General features: G+C 41.3%; 2 protein-coding genes across 3 annotated transcripts in view; both read right to left on the bottom strand.

The window, feature by feature from the left end:
• Positions 1-24,765, bottom strand: part of ESR1 (estrogen receptor 1) — a 506,164-nt gene that overhangs the window by 23,536 nt on the left and 457,863 nt on the right. The gene's annotated exons all lie outside the window — the stretch shown is intronic.
• LOC111750343 (large ribosomal subunit protein uL23-like) lies at positions 19,966-23,470 on the bottom strand. Its single transcript, XM_064292350.1, has one exon. It carries the CDS (start codon positions 20,434-20,436, stop codon positions 19,966-19,968), a length of 471 nt encoding a protein of 156 aa, XP_064148420.1. The 5' UTR covers positions 20,437-23,470.

Genomic DNA, 24,765 nt, shown 5'->3' with positions numbered 1-24,765 from the left:
GCTCTGCCCCAGTGAATGGACTTTGACTCCTTGTCAAAATCAGGTGTCCAAAGATGGCTGGGATTAATTCTGAGTATTCACCTCTATTCCAGTGATCTACATGTCTATCGTTGAACCAATACTAGTCTGTTTTGATTATAGTAGCTGTATAGTATGTTTTGATATCAGGGAGTGTGAGACCTCCTGCTTAGTTCTTTTTCTTCAATATTGTTTTGGTTATTTGAGGTTTCTTTCCTTTCTATATAAAGTTGGTCATTAGTTTTTCCATTTCAGGAAAGAATGTTGTTGGGATTTGTATCGGGATTTCATTGTATCTGTAGGTTGCTTTAGGTAGAATTGATATTTTCACTATATTTAGTCTTCCAATCCATGAGCACAGAATGTCCTTCCGTAGCAATGTTTCACAGTTTCCACTGAATAAGTCTTTTATGTCCCTGGTTAGGTGAACTCCTAGGTATTTTATCAGTTTGGGAGCTATTGTAAATGGCATTGTTTCCTTGATTTCTTTCTCGGAGTACTCTTTGTAATGTAGAGGAACCCAACTAATTTTTGTGCATCAATCTGGTACGCTGCAACATTGCTAAATTCTTCTATTAGTTACGGAAGTTTTCTTGTGGAAGCTTTAGGATCTTCTATGTATAGGATCATGTCATCTGCAAATATAGTTTTGCTTCTTCCTTTCCAATTTGGGTATCTTTTATTTCTCTTTATTCTCTTATGGCTCTGGCTAGGATTTGTAGTACAATGCTGAATAAGAATGGTGATAATGGACATCCTTGTCAAATGGTCTCAATGGGGAGACTCTCAGCCTTTCTCCATTGAGTATAATGTTGGCTGGTGGTTTTGCATACATGCCCCTGATTATGTTCAGAAACTTCCCTTCTATTCCTATTTTGCTGAGAATTTTTATCAGGAAAGGGTGTTAAATTTTATCAAATGCCTTTTCTGCAATATGATCATATGGTTCTTTCCCTTTGTTTTATTTATGCAGTGGATTACACTGACTGATTTCTAATGTTCAAGCACGCTTGTCATACTAGTAGGAATCCCACTTGATCATGGTGTATGATTTTTTTTGATATGTTGCTGAAGTCTGTTGGCTAGAGTTCTGTTGAAAAATTTTGCATCTGTGTTCATAAGTGATGCTGGTTGGTAATTTTCTTTTTTTGTGGTGTCTTTGCCTGGTTTAGGTATCAGGGTTATGCTGGCTTCACAGAAACAGCTCCGTAATGTTCCTTCTTCTTCTATGTTTTTGAAGAGATTGAGTAGGATTGGCGTCAACTTTTCTCTGAGTGTTTGGTAGAATTCTCCAGTGTAGCCATCTGGTCCTGGGCTTTTGTTTGTGTTAGTTTGGGTAGGCAGTGTGTTTCTAGGAATTTGCCCATTTCATCTAGGATTTCAAATTTGTTGGGGTACAATTTTTCATAGTAATCTGTTATGATCTTCTTTATCTTGATTGGATTGGTTGCAATGTCAGCACTTTCATTTCTTAATTTGGTTATTTGCCTCTTCTAGTGTTTTTCTTTTGTCAGTCTAGCCAGTGGTTTGTCTATTTTATTAATCTTTTCAATTTTTTATAAATGGAATAAGAAAATAATTTTTTATTTTCTTATTCCATTTATTTCTCCCCTGATCTTTATTATTTCCTTTTTAAGGTACCTTTTGGCTTCTTTCTTTCAATTTTTTATAAATGGAATAAGAAAATAATTTTTTATTTTCTTATTCCATTTATTTCTCCCCTGATCTTTATTATTTCCTTTTTAAGGTACCTTTTGGCTTCTTTCTTTTTCTCCTCCTTTTTGATTTGTTCAAGATGTCATTTAAGTTAATGATTTTGGATATTTCTTCTTTTTTAATGTAGGCATTTATTAATATGAATTTCCCTCTGACTACTGCTTTTGCCCCCCACGTGTCTGTGAGTTTGTCATACTGTGGGGGCTTGTGTGTTGCTGTGATGCTGGAAGCTATGCCACCAGTATTCAGATGCCAGCAGGGTCACCCATGGAGGACAGGTTTCAGCTGTGATTCCAGACTAAGACAGACTAGGAAGAAGGACCTGGCAGTCTACTTCTGAAAAGCATTAGCCACTGAAAACCTTATGAATAGCAGCGTAACACTGTCTGATATAGTGCTGGAAGATGAGCCCCCCAGGTTGGAAGGCACTCAAAAGATGACTGCGGAGGAGCTGCCTCCTCAAAGTAGAGTCAACCTTAACGACGTGGATGGAGTCAAGCTTTCGGGACCTTCATTTGCTGATGTGGCATGACTCAAAATAAGAAGAAACAGCTGCAAACATCCATTAATAATCAGAACCTGCAACGTACGAAAATTGGAAATTTGGAAATCTAGGAAAATTGGAAATCATCAAAAATGAAATGGAATGCAAAAACATCGATATCCTAGGCTTTAGTGAGCTGAAATGGACTGGTATTGGCCATTTTGAATCGGACAATCATATAGTCTACTATGCTGGGAATGACAACTCGAAGGGGAATGCTGTTGCGTTCATCGTCAAAAAGAACATTTCAAGATCTATCCTGAAGTACAACATTGTCAGTGATAGGATAATATCCATACGCCTACAAGGAAGACCAGTTAATATGACTATTATTCAAATTTAACGCACCAGCCATTAGGGCCAAAGATGAAGAAATAGAAGATTTTTATCAGTTGCTGCAGTCTGAAATTGATCGAACACGTTGTCAAGATGCATTGATAATTACTGGTGATTGGAATGTGAAAGTTGGAAACAAAGAAGAAGGATCAGTAGTTGGAAAATATGGCCTTGGTGATAGAAACAATGCCAGAGATCGAATGATAGAATTTTGCAAGACCAACGACTTCCTTCATTGCAAATACCTTCTTTCACCAACATAAAAGGCGACTATACACATGGACCTCGCCAGATGGAACACACAGAAATCAAATTGACTACATCTGTGGAAAGAGATGATGGAAAAGCTCAATATCATCAGTCAGAACAAGGCCAGGGGCCGACTGTGGAACAGACCATCACTTGCTCTTATGCAAGTTCAAGCTGAAACTGAAGAAAATCAGAGCAAGTCCACGAGAGCCAAAATATGACCTTGAGTACATCCCACCTGAATTTAGAGACCATCTCAAGAATAGATTTGATGCATTGAACACTAGTGATCGCAGACCAGATGAGTTGTGGAATGACATCAAGGACATCATCCATGAAGAAAGGAAGAGGTCACTGAAAAGACAGCAAAGAAAGAAAAGACCAAGATGGATGTCAGGGGAGACTCTGAAACTTGCTCTTGAGCATCGAGCAGCTAAAGCAAAAGGAAGACTTGACGAAGTAAAAGAACTGAACAGAAGATTTCAAAGGGCCTCTCGAGAAGACAAAGTATTATAATGACATGTGTGAAGAGCTGGAGATGGAAAGCCAGAACGGAAGAACACGCTCAGCGTTTCTCAAGCTCAAAGAACTGAAGAAAAAATTCGAGCCTCAAGTTGCAATAGTGCAGGGTTCCATGGGGAAAATATTAAATGATGCAGGAAGCATCAAAAGAAGATGGAAGGAATACACACAGTCATTATACCAAAAAGAATTAGTCGATAGTCAACCATTTCAAGACGTGGTATATGATCAGGAACTGATGGTACTAAAGGAAGAAGTCCAAGCTGCTCTGAAGGCACTGGCGAAAAACAAGGCTCCAGGAATTGATGGAATATCAATTGAGATGTTTCGACAAACAGATGCAACGCTGGAGGTGCTCACTCATCTATGGCAAGAAATATGGAAGACAGCTTCCTGGCCAACTGACCGGAAGAGACCCATATTTATGCCTATTCCCAAGAAAGGTGATCCAACCAAATGTGGAAATTACAGAACAATATCCTTAATATCACATGCAAGCAAAATTTTGCTGAAGATCATTCAAAAACGGCTGTAGCAGCATATCGACAGGGAGCTGCCAGAAATTCAGGCCGGTTTCAGAAGAGGACGTGGAACCAGGGATATCACTGCTGATGTCAGATGGATCCTGGCTGAAAGCAGAGAATACCAGAAGGATGTTTACCTGTGTTTTATTGATTATGCAAAGGCATTCAACTGTGTGGATCATAACAAACTATGGATAACACTGCGAAGAATGGGAATTCCAGAACACTTAATTGTGCTCATGAGGAACCTTTACACAGATCAAGAGGCAGTTGTTCGGACAGAACAAGGGGATACTGATAGTTTAAAGTCACGAAAGGTGTGCGTCGGTATTGTATTCTTTCACCATACCTATTTAATCCATATGTTGAACAAATAATCTGAGAAGCTGGACTATACGAAGAAGAACAGGGCATCAAGTTGGAGGAAGACTCATTAACAACCTGCGTTATGCAGATGACACAACCTTGCTTGCTGAAAGTGAAGAGGACTTGAAGCACTTACTAATGAAGATCAAAGACCACAGCCTTCAGTATGACTTACACCTCAACATAAAGAAAACAAAAATCCTCACAACTGGACCAAAGAGCAACAACATGATAAATGGAGCAAAGATTGAAATTGTCATGGATTTCATTTTACTCGGATCCACAATCAACAGCCATGGAAGCAGCAGTCAAGAAATGAAAAGATGCGTTGCACTGGGTAAACCTGCTGCAAAGGACCTCTTCAAAGTGTTGAAGAGCAAAGATGTCGCCCTGAAGACTAAGGTGCGCCTGACCCAAGCCATGGTATTTTCAATCACATCATATGCATGTGAAAGCTGGACAATGAATAAGGAAGACCAAAGAAGAGTTGACGCCTTTGAACTGTGGTGTTGGTGAAGAATATTGAATATACCATGGACTCCCAAAAGAACAAACAAATCTGTCTTGGAAGAAGTGCGGCCAGAATGCTCCTTAGAGCCAAGGATGGCAAGACTGCATCTTACATACTTTGGGCATGTTGTCAGGAGGGATCAGTCCCTGGAGAAGGACATCATGCTTGGCAGAGAACAGGGTCAGAGGAAAAGAGGAAGGCCCTCAAGGAAGTGACTTGACACAGTGGCTGCAACAATGAGCTCAAGCATAACAATGATTGTAAGGATGGCGCAGGACTCGGCAGTGTTTTGTTCTGTTGTGCATAGGGTTGCTATGAGTCAGAACCGACTCAATGGCACCTAACAACTGCTTTTGCTATGTCCCAGAGGTTTTTATATGTTGTATTTTCATTTTTGTTTGATTCAATGAAATTTTATTTCACTTTTGATTTCTTCTATGACCCAATTTTTGTTTTTTAGTAGTGTATTATTTAGTTTCCATGTGCTTTCCCCCCACCCCCCTTTATTTTTCAGTTGTTGATTTCTAGCTTCATACTGTTATGGTCAGAGAAGATGCTTTGCATGATTTCATTCTTTTTAAATTTCTTGAGACTTGTTCGTGTTCTAGCATATAGCCTATTCTGGAAAATGATTCCTGTGTGCTGGAGAAGAATGTGTATTGTTCTGATGCTGGGTGGAGTGTTCCATATATGTCCATTAGGTCCAATTGTCTTATGGTATTATTTATGTTCTCAATGTCTTTAATGATCTTCTTTTTGGATGTTCTGTCTATAATTGAAACTGGAGTGCTGAAGTCCCTATTATTATGGTGGAGTTTCCTATTTCTCCTTTCATATTAGTCAATATTTGTTCCATGTATTTGGGAGCATTCCTGTTAGGTGCATATATATTTATAATTGTTATGTCTTCTCACTGGATTGACCCTTTTATTATTGTTTAATGTCCTTCTTTATCTCTTGTAATAGATTTTGATTTAAAGTCTATTTTATCTGACACCAGTATGGCCACTCCTGCTCTGTTTTGTACACTGGTTGCATGTAATGTTTTTCTCTATCCTTTTATTTTCGGTGTGTTTGTATACTTATGTCTAAGGTGTATTTCTTGTAGACAGCAACAGGATTATCATTTTTTTTTTTTTTATCCATTCTGCCACTCTCTGACTTTTGCATGGGTCATTTAGATCATTTACATTTAAGGTTATTACTGAAAACAAAGTGTCTACCTCACCCATTTTGCTATTTGTTTTTTGAGTGTTTCGTATCTTTTTTTTTAATTCTGATTTTCTGTTTTTGTTTCTATTTGGCTGCTTTCTTGTGATGAGCCTTTTGCCTTCTTTTTTTCCTTCCAAATGTTTTTTCTGGGTGATTTCTTATTGGTTACTACATATATTACATTACACAGCTTACAATTGTGGCAATATTTAACTTGTGAACATTTAACATACAACCTTAATATAATAAATCTATTCCTGATATGCCCCCCTCATTTCTGTTGGCGTGTCTCCATTAACATTAATATACAACTTATATATGATAAGATTACTTTGTACTTGTTTCTTATAAACCTGATGCTGTATTGTTTATATGATTTGATTATTGAGTTTATTCCCTAAAAGTATCATATACTTGGTATTTACAATTGCTCATGTTGTTGCATTTTTTTGGAGATCTTGCTATCTCTTATATTTATTTATTTTCCGTGTATGTTGTTGTTGTTAGGTGCCACTGAGTCAGTTCCAACTGACAGTGACCCCATGTACACCAGAACAAGACACTTCTCCGTCCTGCACCATCCTTGGAATCGTTGTTATGCTTGAGCCCATTGTTGCAGCCACTGTATTAATCCATTTCATTGAAGGTCTTCCTCTTTTTTGCTTATCTTCTATTTTACCTAGCATGACGTCCTTCCTTGGGGACTGGCTTCTCCCAAAAACATGTCCAAAGTATGTGAGATGAAGTCTCGCCACCCTTGATTCTAAGACGCGTTCTGGCTGTACTTCTTCTAAGACAGATTTGTTCTTTTGGCAGTTCATGGTGTAGTCAATATTCTTTGCCAACACCATAATTCAAAGGCATCGATTCTTCTTTGGTCTTCCTTATTCATTGTTCAGCTTTCCTATGCATATGAGGTGACTGAAAATACCATGGCAGGGGTCAGGCACACCTTAGTCCTTAAAGTGACATCTTTGCTTTTTAACACTTTAAAGAGGTCTTTTGCCACAGATTTGCCCAACGCAATGCATCTTTTGATTTCTTTACTGCTACTTCCATGGGTGTTGATTATGGACCCAAGTAAAATGAAATCCTTGACAACTTCAATCTTTTCTCCATTTATCATGATGTTGCTTATTGGTCCAGTTGTGAAGATTTTTGTTTTCTTTATGTTGACGTGTAAGTCATACTGAAGGCTGTGGTCTTTGATCTTCATTAGTAAGTGCTTCAAGTCCTCTTCACTTTCAGCAAGCAAGGCTGTGTCATCTGCATATTTCAGGTTGTTAATGAGTCTTCTTCCAATTCTGATGCCAAGTTCTTCATACAGTCCAGTTTCTCAGATTATTTGCTCAGGATGCAGATTGAATAAGTATGGTGAAAGGATACAACCCTAATGCACACCTTTCTTGTCTTCAAACCACATACTTTCTCCTTGTTCTGTTCAAATGACTGCCTCTTAGTCCACGTACAGGTTCCTCAAGAGCACAATTAAGTGTTCTGAAATTCCCGTTCCTTGCAATGTTATCCATAATTTGTTAGAACCCACAGAGTCAAATGCTTCAACTAAACAGGGGCACCAGTTGCCCAAAGCAAAGAGTCATAGATTCCAAGCAGACAGGGCACAAGGAAAAGTGAGCACCACAGTAGAAGGGAACTGTCAGGGCACTAAATGAAATGGATATCAGCTCCTGTATGTGAGAATGTACTGGTCGGATATAAAGTTCACACCGAATCACGAGGGTGCCCACTTGTAAGGTTGTTTAAGTTCTAAGGTCCCTATCACTTCAGAATCTTTGTTGGTATCTGTCTCCTATGGTCCCCTCCCATGTAATTAAAACTCCTTTTTTATCTCGGTGGGTCTTTGGGAGTATACTATTTCTTTCTAGTAAACACGAGGTTGGGGTGGGCTGTTCAGTCTAACTCTTGCTACATTCACTCAATATGCAACTGGATCCAACATGAGCAGTTACTGGGCAAGGGTGGATTATATTAATAGTTAACAGTCAGCTGATCCATTTTGAGAGAACAGTCTTATATATCCATATATAAGCAACTCCAGCAACTCCAGCCAGGAGGGCTAGCAATATACAAATATATATATGTATATATATACTTATATGTTTATATATATGTACTTATATATACATAACCCATAAATCCTACTTCAATGCGTGAGTAAGCAGAGGAGAGGCACCACAGATTATTAGTACTTAGGGCTCTAACATACCTCAATCCAGCCCTGTTGCCGGGCCTTTCCTCTGAGGCACCTCTGGGTGAGTTCAAACTGCCAACCTTTCAGGTAGTCGCCCAGAGTTTAACAGTTTGTGCCAATTGGAGACTCCTCCAGAACTGAATAAACCAAACCCAACCAAACCCGTTGCCGTTGAGTTAACTCTCACACAGAGCAAGCAGAACTGAAGAGCACTACTTAAATAATTTGTGATGTTCACCACCAGTTGCTGGTAAATGAGGGCTGCTCCTTCTGTTCTGATTTGAGTGTTTATTTGCAGAGCCACAAAGTGTCACATGTATTTTTCTCCATTTCTTCCTAGGTATGGCTGAGCATTCCCCCCTCTAGTTATTTCGGAGAAGATAACCAGTGTCAAAAATGCCCATTTCCCAGAGCTAAGTGGGCAGTAGATGGTACCTATTCTGCAAGTGTATCGATCCCACCATTACAAGTAAGCATACACAGATGAAAGCTGTATTAAAAAAGGGTCATATGATTGTTTGTGACAGGTTTATCCCATTTCTCCTTAAAAAGAAAAAAACTATATTAAGTTGTGGAAAAAAAAAAAAAGAGAGAGAGGGAGAATTCCAGAATTACCAGTTTGGGAAGTGGCCTTAAGATCATGTTAGCTGCTGTCAAGTCAGCCCCTTACTCATGGCAACCCCATGTATAACAGAACAAAACCTGCCGGGTCCTGCACCACCCCGGTGATAGGTTGTGGATTGGACTGTTGTTACCCGTAGGGTTTTCTCTGGTTGATTTTTGCAGGCCTTTCTTCCTAGTCTGTCTTAGTTTGGAAGCTCCACTGACATCTGCTCAGCGTCACAGCAACACGTAGGCCTCCATCACAGATGGGTGGTGGCTGCGTATGAGGTGCTCTGGCTGGAAACTGAAGCTGGGTATCCCACACGAAAGGTCAGAATTCTGCCACTGAACCGTCACTACCCCCTAGTTTAGTGGTTTTCAAACCATTTTGAGAATTAAAACCTTTAAGAAAAAAAAATAGTGAAACCCTTACATAAACTGAGTAAAGTCAAACTTCTCTGACTGAAGCAGGAGAAATGGGAAGCCTGGAGCCCCCTCACTTGGCCTTTCCCTCACTGTCTCTGTCCCTATCGCCTGGGGACCCTGAGGTTCCTTCTGGGGCACTAGAAGGCAGCAGCAGGTTTAAATACCACCAATCCAGTCCAATGATTTTAATCCTGGGAAAAAGGCTCAGGGAGGTTAACGCACTGGGGCTAACAGATGCTAGAGGTGGGAGAGACCTCCAGGAGGGAAGCTAAGCTGAGCTTGTCTGAGGTCACACAGCTGGTAAGTAAGTGGCAGAGCTGGAACTAGAACCCAAATATCCCTCACTCCTGGCCCACTGCTCGAAAGCTAACACAAAGAATTTCCTAACTTCAAGGTTTGTGAGAAACCAGAAATGACTGCCAGGGAATTCTCCTCCACAGATATTTAAGAAAACTAGTAAGTTTCTGGAATGATTTAGGAGCAATTCAGCTTTTCAAAACAGGGCACAGGATGGTGTGCAGAATGGAAGAGGGGAGGTGAACAGGCCTCTTCTAAGAGTGTCTTTAATTATGGACTTTCACCAAAACGTAAGTAATGATTGCTTTTGTGTGGTGGAGTTATGATTACTTGGGAGATTCTTTTCCTTGGTGGCTTTTCATTATTTTCCCAAGTTCTTTGCCTTGGGCATGTACTACTTTCATAATTTCAGAATACAAAAATGCTATTAAAACCACAAAATCAAAGCCCCTTTTATTCCAATTATTTCAGAGCTGTGTCGACGCCTGGATGATGCAAGGGACATGTAGCTGGTGAATGAATACACCAAGGAATAGGGAGCTTGCTGGAGTGGTATTACTTTTTACTATTTTCATAATATTTCTATCATCCCTAAGGCTGTTCACGTTTCTAAAGCTCCGCCTGGCTTGTCATTTTGGTGGGTAATGGAGGTAACAAATTTATTACTGAAGTTTCTGAGAATAATTTTCTTAGCTAGAAATACCTGACATGTCATCAATAACCTAAGATACCATAAAAATGCTGGCAAGGGCAGCGTCTGACCTCCTCTAACTTCACAAGGGGGAGGGAGAATCAAGATCAACAACCCAAGGCTGATTACTTTTATCAGTTCTGGCATCGACCATTACTTCCACAGTATTCTCTCCTTCTCTGCTGAGTTCAATAATCTGTTGCAATGGCCACACAGAACTCACAGACCATATTCACTATTAGGGGGTTTACTAGGGAAGTGAAGGTTACAATTCAGGTTCAGGAATGCTCAGGATACAGTTCTTCAATCTGGACGGCATCTTCTCAGCATGCCCACAGGCACACCTCTCTCTCTTTTAGCTCTACTGATAAGTGCCCGGAGGCACCCCACTCTCCCTTCAAGTCTCCTGCCTGAAGGTGCTCAGCTTTTTCATTCCATGGGCTGGGAAGCCCACCATGCTGCCTCCTGCCAGTCTCTTGGTTCTGCTGCCTTTGCTGCTGCCATTTTTCTGCCAGTGCTTCTTGCCGTCTCTCACCATCTCCGGTGTTACAGCTCTCTCTTTGTCTCCTGGATCGCAGCACAGGGATCCCGGGTCCAAAGGGTGTGCTTCACCCCAGCTCTTCTTTCCCGATGGTGGTGAGATCGTCCCTTTCTGGCTCTGGGATGGCTCATCTTAAGCCTGGCAGGATGGCAAAACTGACCAATCCCCCATTATGGTTCCATATACCTTAGTGGCATGGTCTCGCCCCCACAAGGGTGCCGTGCACCTTGTTTACATTATTAGCAAGCTATCCAGTCCCCTTGGTGGGCCACAAGCACCTCATTTGCACAGTCCCACCCTGTAATTTGGTGAAAGTTACGAAGACTATGGCTAGAAGGACCATATTAAGTAATTCACTGCACCACAGCGACATATCTAAGTACAGAAGCTCATCTGCAAAGACAATACATCATCCCCCGAGACTTGCAAGTCGGAAGGCTAAAAAAGTAGAGTATTGAGGTTGTACTAGAAGGCACTGAGTGTTTAGCTTTCATCAACGAAAGGCTGCCTTATCTCACTTGAAGATTAACATTGCCATACCCAGGAAGGGAAACCCTAGAAGTGTAGTGGTTAAGAGCTACAGCTGCTAACCAAAAGGCTGGCAGTTCAAATCCACCAGGCACTTCTTGGAAACCCTATGGGGCAGTTCTACTCTGTCCTACAGGGTCACTATGAGTTGGAATCAACTCGACGGTAGCAGGTTTGCATTTTTTTTTAATACCCAGGAAAAGGAGCCTGGGTGATGCAAACAGTTTGTTTGACTGGCTGCTAAGCAAAAGGTTGGCATTTCGAACAACCCTGCTGCTCTGCAGGAGAAGGATCTGGCAATGTGCTTCTGTGAAGACTCCTGTGGAGCAATTCTACTCTTTAACACATGGAGTCACCCTGAGTCAGGGGCCGACTCGACGGCAGCGAACAACATACCACAACAATACCAAGAGGAAGGGCAGATGCTTCTCCTGTCAAGATGAAAATGAATCTTACATTCAGGGTTTAATTCATCACTGTTGTTGATGCCAATCTTAAAGAAGCTGACTGACAAACTACTCACGTCAGTCCCCTCCTGATATTCCCATGTGCTGTTCTCAGAGCTGACTGCCTGCTTTATGCTGAACCAGGGAGCCCTGAAGGCCTCACCCCAGCATCGACTTTCAGTTGGGGAGAACCCGGAGAATACACTGCCCTTGGTCCGCAGGCTCTGTGGGATTAGACAGGGCACTCCTTAAACCAGCATCACCATGACCACCAAAGAAGGGAACGGCAGGAACTGTAGGGCATCAATATTAAGCTCCTTCTTCCAAGCTCAGTACGGACTAGGAAAGGTCATGTCAATCACACAAAGCCCCAGAACCCTGCACAAACCAGAAGCCAGGCTATCCTTCCTGAGTGAGTTTTTTAAAGACAGACGCACTTAGAGCTATCCAATTTCTTCTTTTTCTTCTTGTAAATATCACTTTGAAAAAAATCAGTGTCAAAGGGATGAAAGGCAGAAAGTAAGACATAAAATGCCGACCCTTTGTATACTCTTGACTGCTGGAAATAAGAGCAGTTCACCAGCATCCAGCATAACGTCTGTGGAAGTCACAAAACTTGAAATTAACATAAGAAGAATACATTTATACATATATCACACACACATATATTTATTGTTGTTGTTATTGTTAGGTGTTGTTGAGTCACTTTCGACTTATACTGACCCCATGTAACAGGGCAGAACTTCCCCATAGGGTTTTCTAGGCTGTAATCTTTACAGCAGCAGATTGCCAGGTCTTTCTCCCACAAAGCCACTGGGTGAGTTTGAACACCAATCTTTTGGTTAGCAACCAAGCACTTACCAGGCCTCCACATATATTGTTGTTGTTGTTAGGTGCCATCAGGTAGGTTCCAGCTCATAGCAACCCTATGTGACAACAGAAAGAAACACTGCCCGGTCCTGCTGCATCCTCACAATTGTTTTTGTTTGAGCCCGTTGTTGTAGCCACTATGTCAATCCATCGCATCGAAGGTTTTCCTCTTCTACACTCTCTACTTTACCAAGTACGATGTCCTTCTCCAGGGACTGGTCCCTCCTGATAACACGTCCAAAGTACATGAGACAAAGTCTCATCATCATCACTTTCAAGAAACACTCTAGCTGTATTTCTTCCAAGACAGGCTTGTTCATTCTTAGTCATTACTCTTCAATGTGTCAAATCTATTCCTGAGAGGATCTCCAAATTTAGGCGGAATATACTCAAGGTTGTACTTTGGCTCTCGTGGACTTGTTCTAATTTCCTTCAGCTTCACCTTGGACTTGTATATTGAGTAACTGATGGTCTGTTTGGCAGTCGGCACCTGGCCTTGTTCTGACTGATGATATTGAGCTTTTCTATTGTCTCTTTCCACACATGTAATCGATTTGGTTTCTGTGTTTCCATCCAGTGAGGTCCACGTATATAATCACCATTTATGTTATTGAAAAAAGGTATTTGCAATGAAGAAGCTGTTGGTCTTGCAGAATTCCATCATGTGATCTCTGGTGTTATCTCTAACACCAAGGCCATATTTTCAAAACTTTCACATTCCAATCACCAGTAATTATCAATGCATCTTGACTGCATGCTTGATCAATTTTAGACAGCAGAAGTTGGCAAAAATCTTCAATTTCTTCATCTTTGGCATTAGTGGTTGGTGCGTAAATTTCAATAACACTCTCATTAACTGGTCTTCCTTGTATGAGTATGGATATTATTCTATCACTGACACCGTTGTACTTCAGAATAGACCTTGAAATGTTCTTTTTGACGATGAATGAGATGCCACTCCTCTTCAGTTTGTCATTGCTGACATAGTAGACCATGTGATAGTCCAATTCAAAATGGCCAATACCAGTCCATTTCAGCTCACTAATATACCCAGGATACCAATTTTTAAGCCTTCCATTTCACTTTTGACAACTTCCAATTTTCCTGGATTCATACGTTGTACATTCCACGTTCCGATTATTAATAAATCTTTGCAGCTGTTTCTTCTCATTTTCAGTTGTGCCATGTCAGCAAATGAAGGTCTCCAAGGCTTGACTTCATCCATGTCATTAAGGTTGACTCTACTTTGAGGAGGCAGCTCTTCCTTCCCCAGTTGTATTTTGAATGCCTTCCAACCTGAAGGGCTCATCTTCAGGCACTGTATCAGACAATGTTCCGCTGCTATTCTTAAGTTTTCACTGGCCGATTTTTGAGAAGTATCCTGCCAGGTTCTTCTTCCTAGTCTGTCTCAGTCTGGAAGCTCAGTTGAAACCTGTCCACCAAGGGTGACCCTGTTGGTATTTGAAATACTGGTGGCAAAGCTTCTGTATCACAGCAACACACATTGCCACCATAGTACAACAAACTGACAGATGTGTGGAGGCCATATCTATTACATACATATTGATAAAAAAAAAATATGCATAAAATATATAAATATGCATATAGACAAAAGTCTCTGATAGAAGATAATTTGTTCGAAAGAAGTGAGCTTGGCATGTTTATATCATTATGTCCCTAATATGACCTACGTGGGAATTCCTGAATATGGGTCTTTCATAGTCAAAGGCGGTGCTGGGGCAGGGAACTGTCTGCTCTGTGACTCTCCGGAAGTTTGCACTCATTTCTGTTTCCCATGTTGAATTTTAAGTTTCTATTTATTTTTTTTTTATTTATATGAGCACTTTCACATGCTGTTGGTAAAAGTGCAAATTGATAAAGCTTTCTGGAGCAGTAGGCAACATGTATCAATGTTTATACCCTTTCACCCAGCAACACTACTTCTAGAAATGTATCCAAATAAACAAAAGTGAGCAAAAATGTAAAAATATGCAAACAAAAGCATTATTTATAATATCAAAAAGAGAAATAAATGTTTAACGATATCAGATTTCTGAATAAATGTTATATCCTCATGAATGATTAAGAAGCCATTTAAAATCTTATTTTTAAAGAAAGTACACGTGGACTTTTACACAAACATGGACTCAAACATATCAACGATCATGAAGATGGGCAGAACTGGGCAACATTTCGTTCTGGTATACGTGAAGTCGCCATGAGTTAGAGGTGACTCAATGGCAACTAATAACAGCAACAGCAACATGTCTATAATCCCAGTTAAAATAAATAGCTATAAATATTAACATACGCACATAGTTTGGGTATAAAAGAAAACGGTACCTAATACGAATTAAGAGTTTTATCTAAGTAGGCACTGTTTTAGGAGCTTACTTATAGTAGTGATAACCCTATGGGGTAGGCATTATTATAAGCTCCATTTGATGGATGAGCAAACTGAAGTACAGAGAGTTTAAGCAATTTTTTCCAAAGAAGTTACTACAACTAAGAAGTAACAGAAAGGGAATTTGAATTTAGCACCAGAATCCTTGCTTTTAACCCCTACACTATCCTGCAATGGGATATATCAAAATGTCAGTTGTGGCTAATTTTGGGTGGTCTATTTTTGGGTGGCTTTAATTCCTTTTTTTTTTTTTAATTCCTTGATTATATATTTTGTAACTTCAATTTTTCTAAGTTACTTTTACTTTTTTTTTTACCTTATCATCAGCCCATCAGGTCTTGAGGTAGGACTGCCTACTAATCACCACTACATTACCATCTTGCTATGAGCAATGGGTCACCTTGACGGATATTCAGGCCCCTTTCTGGATGAATTAAATTGAGATCTACGGGTGTGGGTCCCCATGTGAGTATTTTTTTCAAAGACTCCACAGATGATTAAATCAAACCAAAGTGAACCCACTGCCATCAAGTCGATTGACTCACAGTGACCCTACAGGACAGAGTAGAACTACCCCATGGAGTTTTCAAGGAGCACCCGGTGGATTCGACTGCTGACCGTTTGGTTAGCGGCTGTAGCACTTAATCACTATGCCACCAGGGTTTCCCCCAGATGATTAGATAATTTAAATGTGAAGTCCATGTTGAGACTTACTGATCTAGATAATTCATCTAACCCTGTTTTTTCGCAGTAACATTTTTCACAGGTGCTTATGATTGCCTTAGAATCTAGCAGTTGTATTTTAAGCATCTCAGATAAATGAACAAAGAACAGAAGCAAACTAAATACATAAATGATGCATTCCTGCCAAGCCAGATGATGCTGTGAAACGCTGTACAAGCAGAGGTTTTCTGACAGTTCCAAACACAGAAGTGATGGGAGAGCTGAGCCATCCATCACATGAGTGCTTGGCAGGATGGGTGCATCAGAATCAGGACCAGAGGTCTGCGCCCCAGTCATCTTGCAAACAGTAATGTAATTTCTACAAAACACAATTATTACCAGTGTGCCTTTTGGTCTGTATTTAATTTGTAAATTTATTTTGGTTTTATACTTATGAAAGAGCTATCAACAGAGTTTATACTCAGTTGTCTATTTAAGTACTAAATATGTTTTTTTTTTTATATTTAAACAACATTGTAACAATAAGAACATTTCAAATCACCAAGGGGGAAGTCCAAATATTTTTCAAATAATGGGGTAGTAAGAATATCATTCAAGGAGCCCAAGTGGCTCAAGCAGTCCTATAGAGTCTCTGTGAGATGGAACTGACTCGCTCAATGGCTCACAACAACTAACCTAAAGGTTGGCTGTTCAACTACACCCAGCGGCTCTGTGGAAGACAGGCCTGGCAAACTACTTCTGTAAAGACTATAGCCGAGAAAATCCTATGGAGCAGCTCTACTTTGTAACATGGGGTCTCCATCAGTCAGGGCCCACTGACTCTACAACAGCTAATAACAACAACATCAAGGAACATTATTCAAGTAAGTCAGCAATGGGGAAGTCTATTTATTCAAAATAATGGGTCTGTATGTCAGTCAAACTTAAAGAATATTGACTACATCATTTCTGAACCCTAGAAAAGGCAGAGCAAAACGGTCTTTGAATAGGGGCCTGGAAAAAGGCATTAGGAGAGAGAACATGGCTTCCTCTCTGTGGCTGGTAAGCAGCTATTCTTCCCTCTGAGGTTCTGAACATGAATGGCAAACCCACAACACTGCAAGGATTCCTAGTCTCCCGAGGCCTGCTGCCTCTTATCCCCTCCCATGAATTTGCATCAGGTCTCCAGGGTCCTAACTAGGCTCTGTTAGTTTCTCCGGTTCTTGAGACAACAGGCAGGACCAAATCCACCCATAGCCTGGGCCTGAGAGTATTCTCTTCACAATGAGGACACCCTAGTTGTGAGGATGTAAATTTTTTTTTTTTTTAAATCCCCAAACAGCAGAAGTGAAATCCTGCCTGAGAATTTCCAGGTAGGAACGTATTTATTATCTGTAAGGAAGAACATCAAGGAGGCCTGGTGGTGCAATGGCTAAGTGCTTAGCTGCTAACTGAAAGGTCATCAGTTTGAACCCAGGATTAGCTCTGTAGAAAAAAAGACCTGGCAATCTGTTCCCATAAAGATTATAGCACAGGAAACCCTATCGGGCAGTTCCACCTATAGGGTCACTATGAGTTGGAATAGATGGCAATGAGTTTGGTGGGTTTTTTTTTTTTTGGTTAGGAAGAACATCATAATTTCTTTCATAGACACAGAAAGCAAGGCTTTATCTTTGGAGAGTGTGGAAGAAGCAAGCTAATATTCGTGCGCATTTATTCTGTGCTTTCTTAAATATATGGCCATTCTCCTCATAGTCACAATGCCTCTGTGAGCTAGGTATTTCTACTTTAGACATGAGGCTCCAGGAGACAGCTTAGCGAAGGTCACCCCTCACCCCTCAAATAAGTGGCAGCGTTGCTTCTTCTGAATGCCAGCCTCTGTGATGACAAGTCCACATCACACCTTCAGGAAATTAACTGAAGCCATGAGGCTTGCTTAAGGCCACCCCTGAAGCTGGTAGCAGAGGAAAGCTCCAAGTTTTTAGTTTACTGCCTACAGACTCCAGTCAGCCAGAAAGGAGAGGATGGACCACTTAATAACTATGAAGTGCCATTTATCTCAAAATAAGGACAGTACACAGACTCCCTGGAGAGGAAGTGTGGCGTTACAAATAACTCAAGAGATAATACAGTGCAGTCTTCTCCAGTGTGACAACAATGGGCATACCTGTCAACGTGCCCATTTGCTATTTCCAAGGACTGTTCCTGTCAGAAACCTTCCACTGTTGAGAATTAACAGCCCTCAGTGTTTACAGTCAATATGTTTTTAAAATGTTCTTTCATCTAAAAATAGAGACTTTCTGAATCATTGTCTTATTTCTGCACTTGAAAGTATAAACGCTCTAAGTAATTGTCTAATAATACAGAGCAAGTGCAAAGAGCTGTCTGGAGAGACGAATTATTCTTTGTGATGAAGGGTTGTTATAACTAATCATTAGATAAATGCATCCTGAGCCAGAGTGTGGCCTTGGGTGAACACGTTCATAAAGCAAACAGGATTTCATGAGCGTCAGCATTATAGGTTTCATCAGTGCAGCCAGATGACAAGACACACCATATTAACAAAGCACAGCCAGGTGACGGACAGCAGCTGGCACGCTTCGTGTTTATGTTTACTACATGCACTTCTGTGCAATATTCCATATCCCTTGTTTTTGTTGTTTTGGTGAAGGAACACCAGGAATCACATTTTCAAGATGCTGCCATGCTTCTTTCTAGTATCCCATGCATGTCCCTTAACTTTTTACCTTGGGTTTTTTATTATCTGTGGTTTTTGGCTGTTCACTTGTCTTTGCTATTCCATCAAATGAAAGAGGAAGGTTGTCTGAAGATCTGTGTTGCATGAGCAGGTAACCAAGGCCGTAGTATCTCAACAGGACATTTTAGAAGTCAGTTTGTAGTCTGGCTAGGAAGGCCATTCCTTGAAATTGAGTATAAGGGCCAATCCCACAGATGTTGAGGGAGACCTCACTATCATCAAGAAGAGCCTGGAGTGGAGCGTGTCTTTTGGACCTGGGGTTCCTGCACTGAGAATTGTCTAGACATAGGACAGAGAGAGCTGAAACCCCAAAGATGGTATGAGGCAGAAAGAACAAGCAGCAAGCACAGCAGATCCCAGTGGCATTGAAACAGTGAACCAGTACAAGCAGTGGAAACCAGGAGACTGGTGTGATGCAGCTATAGTGACCCTCCTGGCCCATGGAGTGAGAGAGAGGTGAACACCTCCAGGCAAGAGGCTTACTTGTGGAGTGGGGTATCTCTGGGCACTTGTTGTCAGAGCCAAATAACAGTAACTCTTGCCTGCACAGGGCAGGGGCCCAGAGAAGGGCTTGTTGGCACAGCCAAGAGAAAGGCTGCCTGCCTGCAGGCACAGCTGAAAAGAAGCTAAGAGCTATCTTGGTTGGAAGCTGTCCTGATTGAAGAACTGTATCCTGTCTCCTTATTTGTATCCTGTTACTTCCAAGTTGATCCTGATCCTGGGTTGTAACCTGTTACTTCCCTAATAAACCATATAATCGTGAGTAGGGTCTGTGAGTTCTGTGTGGCCACTGCAGTGACTTATTGAACCCAGCAGAGAAGTAGAGAATGCCTTGGGGAGGATACGTGGTGTCAGAAATGGAGAAAAAGTTGGAGAGTGGAGGTGTGTCTGACCTTCACCACACAGTCAGCTTTGTGAACCTGATTCTCATCTCTCCTCCTGAATGTAGACAGGATTGATTACAGTCCAACAAAATATTTATTAGAGATTTTAGAGTTATACAAATTGAGCTTTGACAGGTGAATTTTTCTAAGTCTTCAAAAATGTTCACGAAAAAGGCCGTGTTCTCACAAGGACCCTGGATGGTGCAAACAGTTAATGTGCTCAGCTGCTAACCAAAAGGTTGGAGTCCACCCAGAGGTGCCTCGGAAGAAAGGCTTGGCAATCTATGTCAGGAAAAAAAAATCAACCATTGAAAACCTTATAAAGCACAGTCCTAGTCTGGCACACACAGAGTTTCCATGAGTCAGAATCAACTGGATGGCAACTGGTATGGTATGGTCCTGACAGGGAATAGATTCTGAGAAGCCATTAGGTTCACGTATGTCAAGGGTGAGAAGAAACAGTCAGCAGACGAGTGAACACATAGTGAGCTCACAGCGCTTTCACCACAGTTTTCATTCAAGCCTTCCAATATTAAGGCTCAAATTACAATCAATTATTATCCATGAGATAAAACTTGTTTTGAATTTTTTTTTTTATATGTGGTGAAAAAATTTATGTTTAGAATTAGCCAGCTGGACTCAGTTTAGATGATCCCAATTTTGCTGGCCACTTCCAAAGCATCATAGTCAAGGGCCAATTGAACATATGCCTTCTTCTTTCCATCAAGTCCGATCAAGGTGCTGACCTTGGCCACATCAATATCATAGAGCTTCTTCACAGCCTGTTTGATTTGGTGCTTGTTGGCCTTGACATCCACAATGAACACAAGTGTGTTGTTATCTTCTATCTTCTTCATGGTTGACTTGGTGGTCAGAGGGAACTTGATGATGGTATAGCAGTCCAGCTTGTTTCTCCTGAGGGCGCTCGTCCAAGGATATCTGGGCTGCCTTCGCAGCCTCAGTGTCTTGGGCTGCTGGAAGGTGGGTGAAGTGCGGATCTTCTTTTTTTTGTGGCTATGGACACCTTTCGGCACTGCCTTCTTGGCCTTCAATACCTTTAATTTGGCTTCAGTTTTGGGAGGGGCAGGGGCTTCCTTCTTCACTTTTGGCGCCATCTTTGTAAAATGCACTTTGATTTTTTTCTAAGCATAATTAAATCACACAAGTAACAACATCTCAGCATAATAGTTACCATCTCTATCATTGTTATGTTATACCCCTTGAGTCCCGTATTTTTTTCCCCTAGTCTGGCTGGAAACCTTTAAACTAAAGCATTTAATTACATCAAGAAAAGGCATACACCAATTCAATTTAAGCCAGAGAGCTGTATCGGTGATAATGATAGCTGTCATTGGTTGCGGACATACTATGTTTCACGAGCTGTGTTAAACATTATGCACATTTTCTCTTTTATCCACCAGTAACCCATGTCGAGAGGCATTATTTTTCCTATTTAAGAGTCTGATGTTATCTAGACGTAGAGTGTACTGAAAGGATGATGCAGTTCAGAATGGGCACATCATCAGGAAAGACAAATTGCTAGAAAAGGGCATCATATTTGGTCAAGAAGAAGGTCAGCAAAAATGAGGAAAACCCTCCATGGGATGGGTTGACACAGCAGCCACAACAACGAACTCAGACATAGCAAGGAGGATGTAGACGGTGCAGGCCCAGGTAATGTTTCACTCTGTTATACACAAGGAGGCATGAGGTGGAGCTGACTTGATGGCAACTAACACCAACAACAACAGCAGCAGCGTAGGAAAAGTGAGGGATGTTCCAGGTCCTCCTGGTTATAGCCACTAGATAAACATGTATTAAATAACTGAGTGTTGACTCATCCCAGGCTAGCGACTGTGAAGAACACAGAAGAAGGGTAAATAGTGTAAAGGGGAAGTAGGACATACATGCATTAAGAACTAAAGAACAATTCAGGTTAAAGAGAAAAACTGCGACATTCAGTCTGGTGTGTTCGGTATAAAGTTCGTAGGAGAAACTCAATAAATTGAGTTATTGAATGAAGAAATGAGTTAAATCATTCAATCAACTAATCAAATGCTAAATCGCCTGCTACGAACTCTAAGAACTAAAATAGTCCAGAGAAGGAAAGCTCATTATGGACTTGGGTAGTAACAAGGTTTCCTGAATAAGCTGAATTTTCCTGGAAGAATGAGAGACACCTGAATTACCATAAAGAAGAGCTGACGTCGCACTGCATTTAAGGAATGCCTTGAGGAGGCACAGCGGGATTTCCTGATCAGCTTCTGTAGCTCCAGCTCCCTTCCCTTCTCTCCACTGCTGCGCCCTCTAGGCTTCTGCCCTGGACTCATCTGCTCTGGTCCTATTTGCCCTAGTCTTGAACCCCGTCCAGCCAGTTCTCAGAACGCCTTGAAGCTGGCATGGGTTTTGCTAAGGCATCTTTGGATTACCCAGGAATGTCTCTGTCCTTTGGTGTGGAATGGAAAAATAAACAGTGTTTGTCCTATGGATGATTCTGGGCTCTTGCAAGTAAAGTAATAAATTATTCTAAATGAGGCGAGAATCATGAGAAACACCTCCCACTCCCAAACAGCTGTGTAGAGGACTTCCCATGGAAATTTTGGCATCTGGGCGACCTTCTCAAGGCTTCCAGAAAGACATTCCTAGCAGGTCCTCACAACAACCTTTCAATTCCCCTTGTGCCTCTGCCCCAAAGTCAAGGCCAATGTAAACGCCACCTCTGGCGACAGGAGCTCTACATACAAATTCAGGTTCCTCCATACACTGAGGCCTTGTTTCCCAGGGATCAGAAGTATCTTCTAGCTCAAATTTCCTGAATCATTTCCAGCCTGGCTCTGTCAGAGATTCCTAAAGTAAGAGTCACTTTTGTAATTTGCCTCATGCCTGGTGAAAAGCTGTCCCAGTTCAGAGCCATGAATTGGTTGGCTTTTTAGAAAAATCCATACCTCCAGTTGTGGGAGAAAAATTGTTGAGCATGGTAACCCTTTATGACTGATGGCTCTTTTTCAATAAAAGAGGCTCCCAATACCATATCTTTGTGTTTCTGAGCCTTGTTCTTTTAGACTCTGATTTGCAGGAACAATATGAACCACTAGGAGCTGCGCTGGGCAGCAGATCTGCTTTTCCAAAACATAGTTCCCATTTGTAGTGACGAGATTTATTTCACTTTTGCACAGGGCTGAGAGGTAGCTCCTGTTTTGTTACTGATCTTATGAACCAGCAGTGCTGTCCTTGATGGAAAAGCCAAGCTGTCGCCCTGGTATCTCATGGAAAAAAAACACCACCAATAACAGTAAACTAAGTCAGCATCCAGGGCCTTGTATTTCCAAAATAATGGTTCAACCCTTCGAGAGCAAGAAAGCTCGCAGGCGATTCTGAGAAAGAGATGAAAGAAGAACAGAGCAGGAAAGTTTAACAAGTGCTATACGGGGTCCAGTGGAGGCCTAAGCCCTGCAATGGGAAATGACAGTTTTGAGGTTATGGTGAGAGACTTTACTAAAAGATCTTCTGATGAGGGCCAAACACTTTCCCCGACTCCCCTGGGCCTAATGAAATCAACCAATTAACCAAATACTAAACTGTGTGGTACGGACACTAAACCAAAATCAAACCTGTTGCCATCAAGTCGATTCTGACTCATGATGACCTCATGTTACAGAGTAGAACTGCCCCATAGGGTTTTCGTGGCTGTAATCTTTATGGAAGCAGATTATCAAGTCTTTCTTCCGTGGCACCACTTGATGGGCTCGAATTGCCAACTTTTAGATTAGAAGCCAAGTGCAAACCATTTGCGCTACCCAGGGATCTTTTACAAACACTAAGAACTAAAATAGTCAAGAGAAAAGGTCATTACTAATAGTTCGAGGACAAAAGTCCTGCCTTTTTTCTACACGCTATTAAAACAAAACAACAACAATGAAACCTCTGTCTTTTGAATAGAAAAATAATAATAGAATACAGGAAACAGTTGCATAGATCTAAAGGAAATAATTTTTTATTCCCCAAATCAGAATATCCACCTGTGTTGATTATACAACTCTGGCTAGTTTCACTTCCTGTCTGGGGTATTATTTCCTGGTTAAAGTGGGAACAAAGTCCCAGTACTTTCTAGGCCTGCTTTCCCTGAAGTTAACAGATTGCTCACTTGGAACCAATGAGCGTATGCCAGGCCTTGCTGAAGAAGGAGCAGGTTCAGGACCTGGCACCACACAGCCGAGTGGCACTGCTCCCAGAATGCTCATCCAATAAAGAGCCATTGTGGGATCTGGACCCTCCAATGTACAGGACAAGTGGCTCAAATGAAAAGCACAATGCATGTGAGTGGGACCAGTAACTTGAATGGAGTGATAATCACTTCCTTAGTGTAGATCAGATTATTTTTCATGTAACTTCATTCTGTAATTCAGTCTCTGCCTGGTGTAACAGTACAGATGGCCATTTATTGGTTGATAAGTGAGAATGATTACTATGATAGCCAGTGAGCAATATAGGTTACTAGCATCGAGGGGAAGGTGAAGTGGAAAATTATTTGTCTCCATTCTGGAGATGCCACGGGGAGGCAGGAAGGGACAGGCATCATCAGAAAGAGACAGAAGCACCCAGGGTGGATTACCCAGTGAGCAAGACCTTGGTTAATGTAAGCCTGTGCGTACCTTCCAGCACCTGAACAGAGAAGGGAGTGCCCATTCTCTGTGCGTTTACGTATGTGATCAATACAAACTGTGGTTCAGCTGCTGGGAAAGCCGAGACTGTATCTACTGAGTTATATCTAATGGATTTAGTAAGAAACTAAAGCAGACCTGGAATTTCAAACTCAGTATGATTTCTGTGTGAGAATGAGGTGCCAGGCAGATGTGGGGGTGGGCTGGGGGCAAAGGGGCCAGGTTAAGGACATTTGCTGTGCAGTTTACAAGCATTTGTCGAGCTCTGGGCTCCACAGGCTATGGATCTAGTGCTGAGATCCAAATCCTGAAAGGGCTGGGGGGAGTCAGGGTGCTAATTCAGGCTGAGCCATAGTTTCCATCTGGGTGACCTGGAGTGACACCCTATACAGCAGCCAACCTCACTACAAATAAAACAGATGCCGCTCTTAGCTAAGCTTCCTAAAATGAAAATAGGAGGGGACGGGAGAATTGGGCTCCACAGACCAAATAAAAAGTGCTCTTTCAGCTGGACCAACCAACTGCATTCTAAGGTCTTCAGGCTTAGGACCAGGTTTTTTGATTTGCCTTTTTTATTTTTTTAAATCTCTGAGCCAACTATATTTTTTAGCTCATCAGTTTTGACCAGATACATGATCACTCTGTCTCAAATAAACCTCTTTCCTTATGATTGGAGCTAGAATTGGTCACAATTTCTTAACAGGGTCCCTTGGTCTGCATAACTTCTGACATGTTATCAACAGACGTGTGTTTATATACATACACTATTTGAATAAAAACATC

Source organism: Loxodonta africana, chromosome 1, assembly GCF_030014295.1.
Source record: "Loxodonta africana isolate mLoxAfr1 chromosome 1, mLoxAfr1.hap2, whole genome shotgun sequence".
Lineage (NCBI taxonomy): Eukaryota > Metazoa > Chordata > Mammalia > Proboscidea > Elephantidae > Loxodonta > Loxodonta africana.
Note: the sequence above shows the minus strand (reverse complement) of the source record. Positions and strands in the feature narration are given on the sequence as shown.

Bases quoted from the DNA above. Each gene is read 5' to 3' on its own strand.
- LOC111750343 (XM_064292350.1), bottom strand. From the start codon at position 20,436: ATGGCGCCAAAAGTGAAGAAGGAAGCCCCTGCCCCTCCCAAAACTGAA.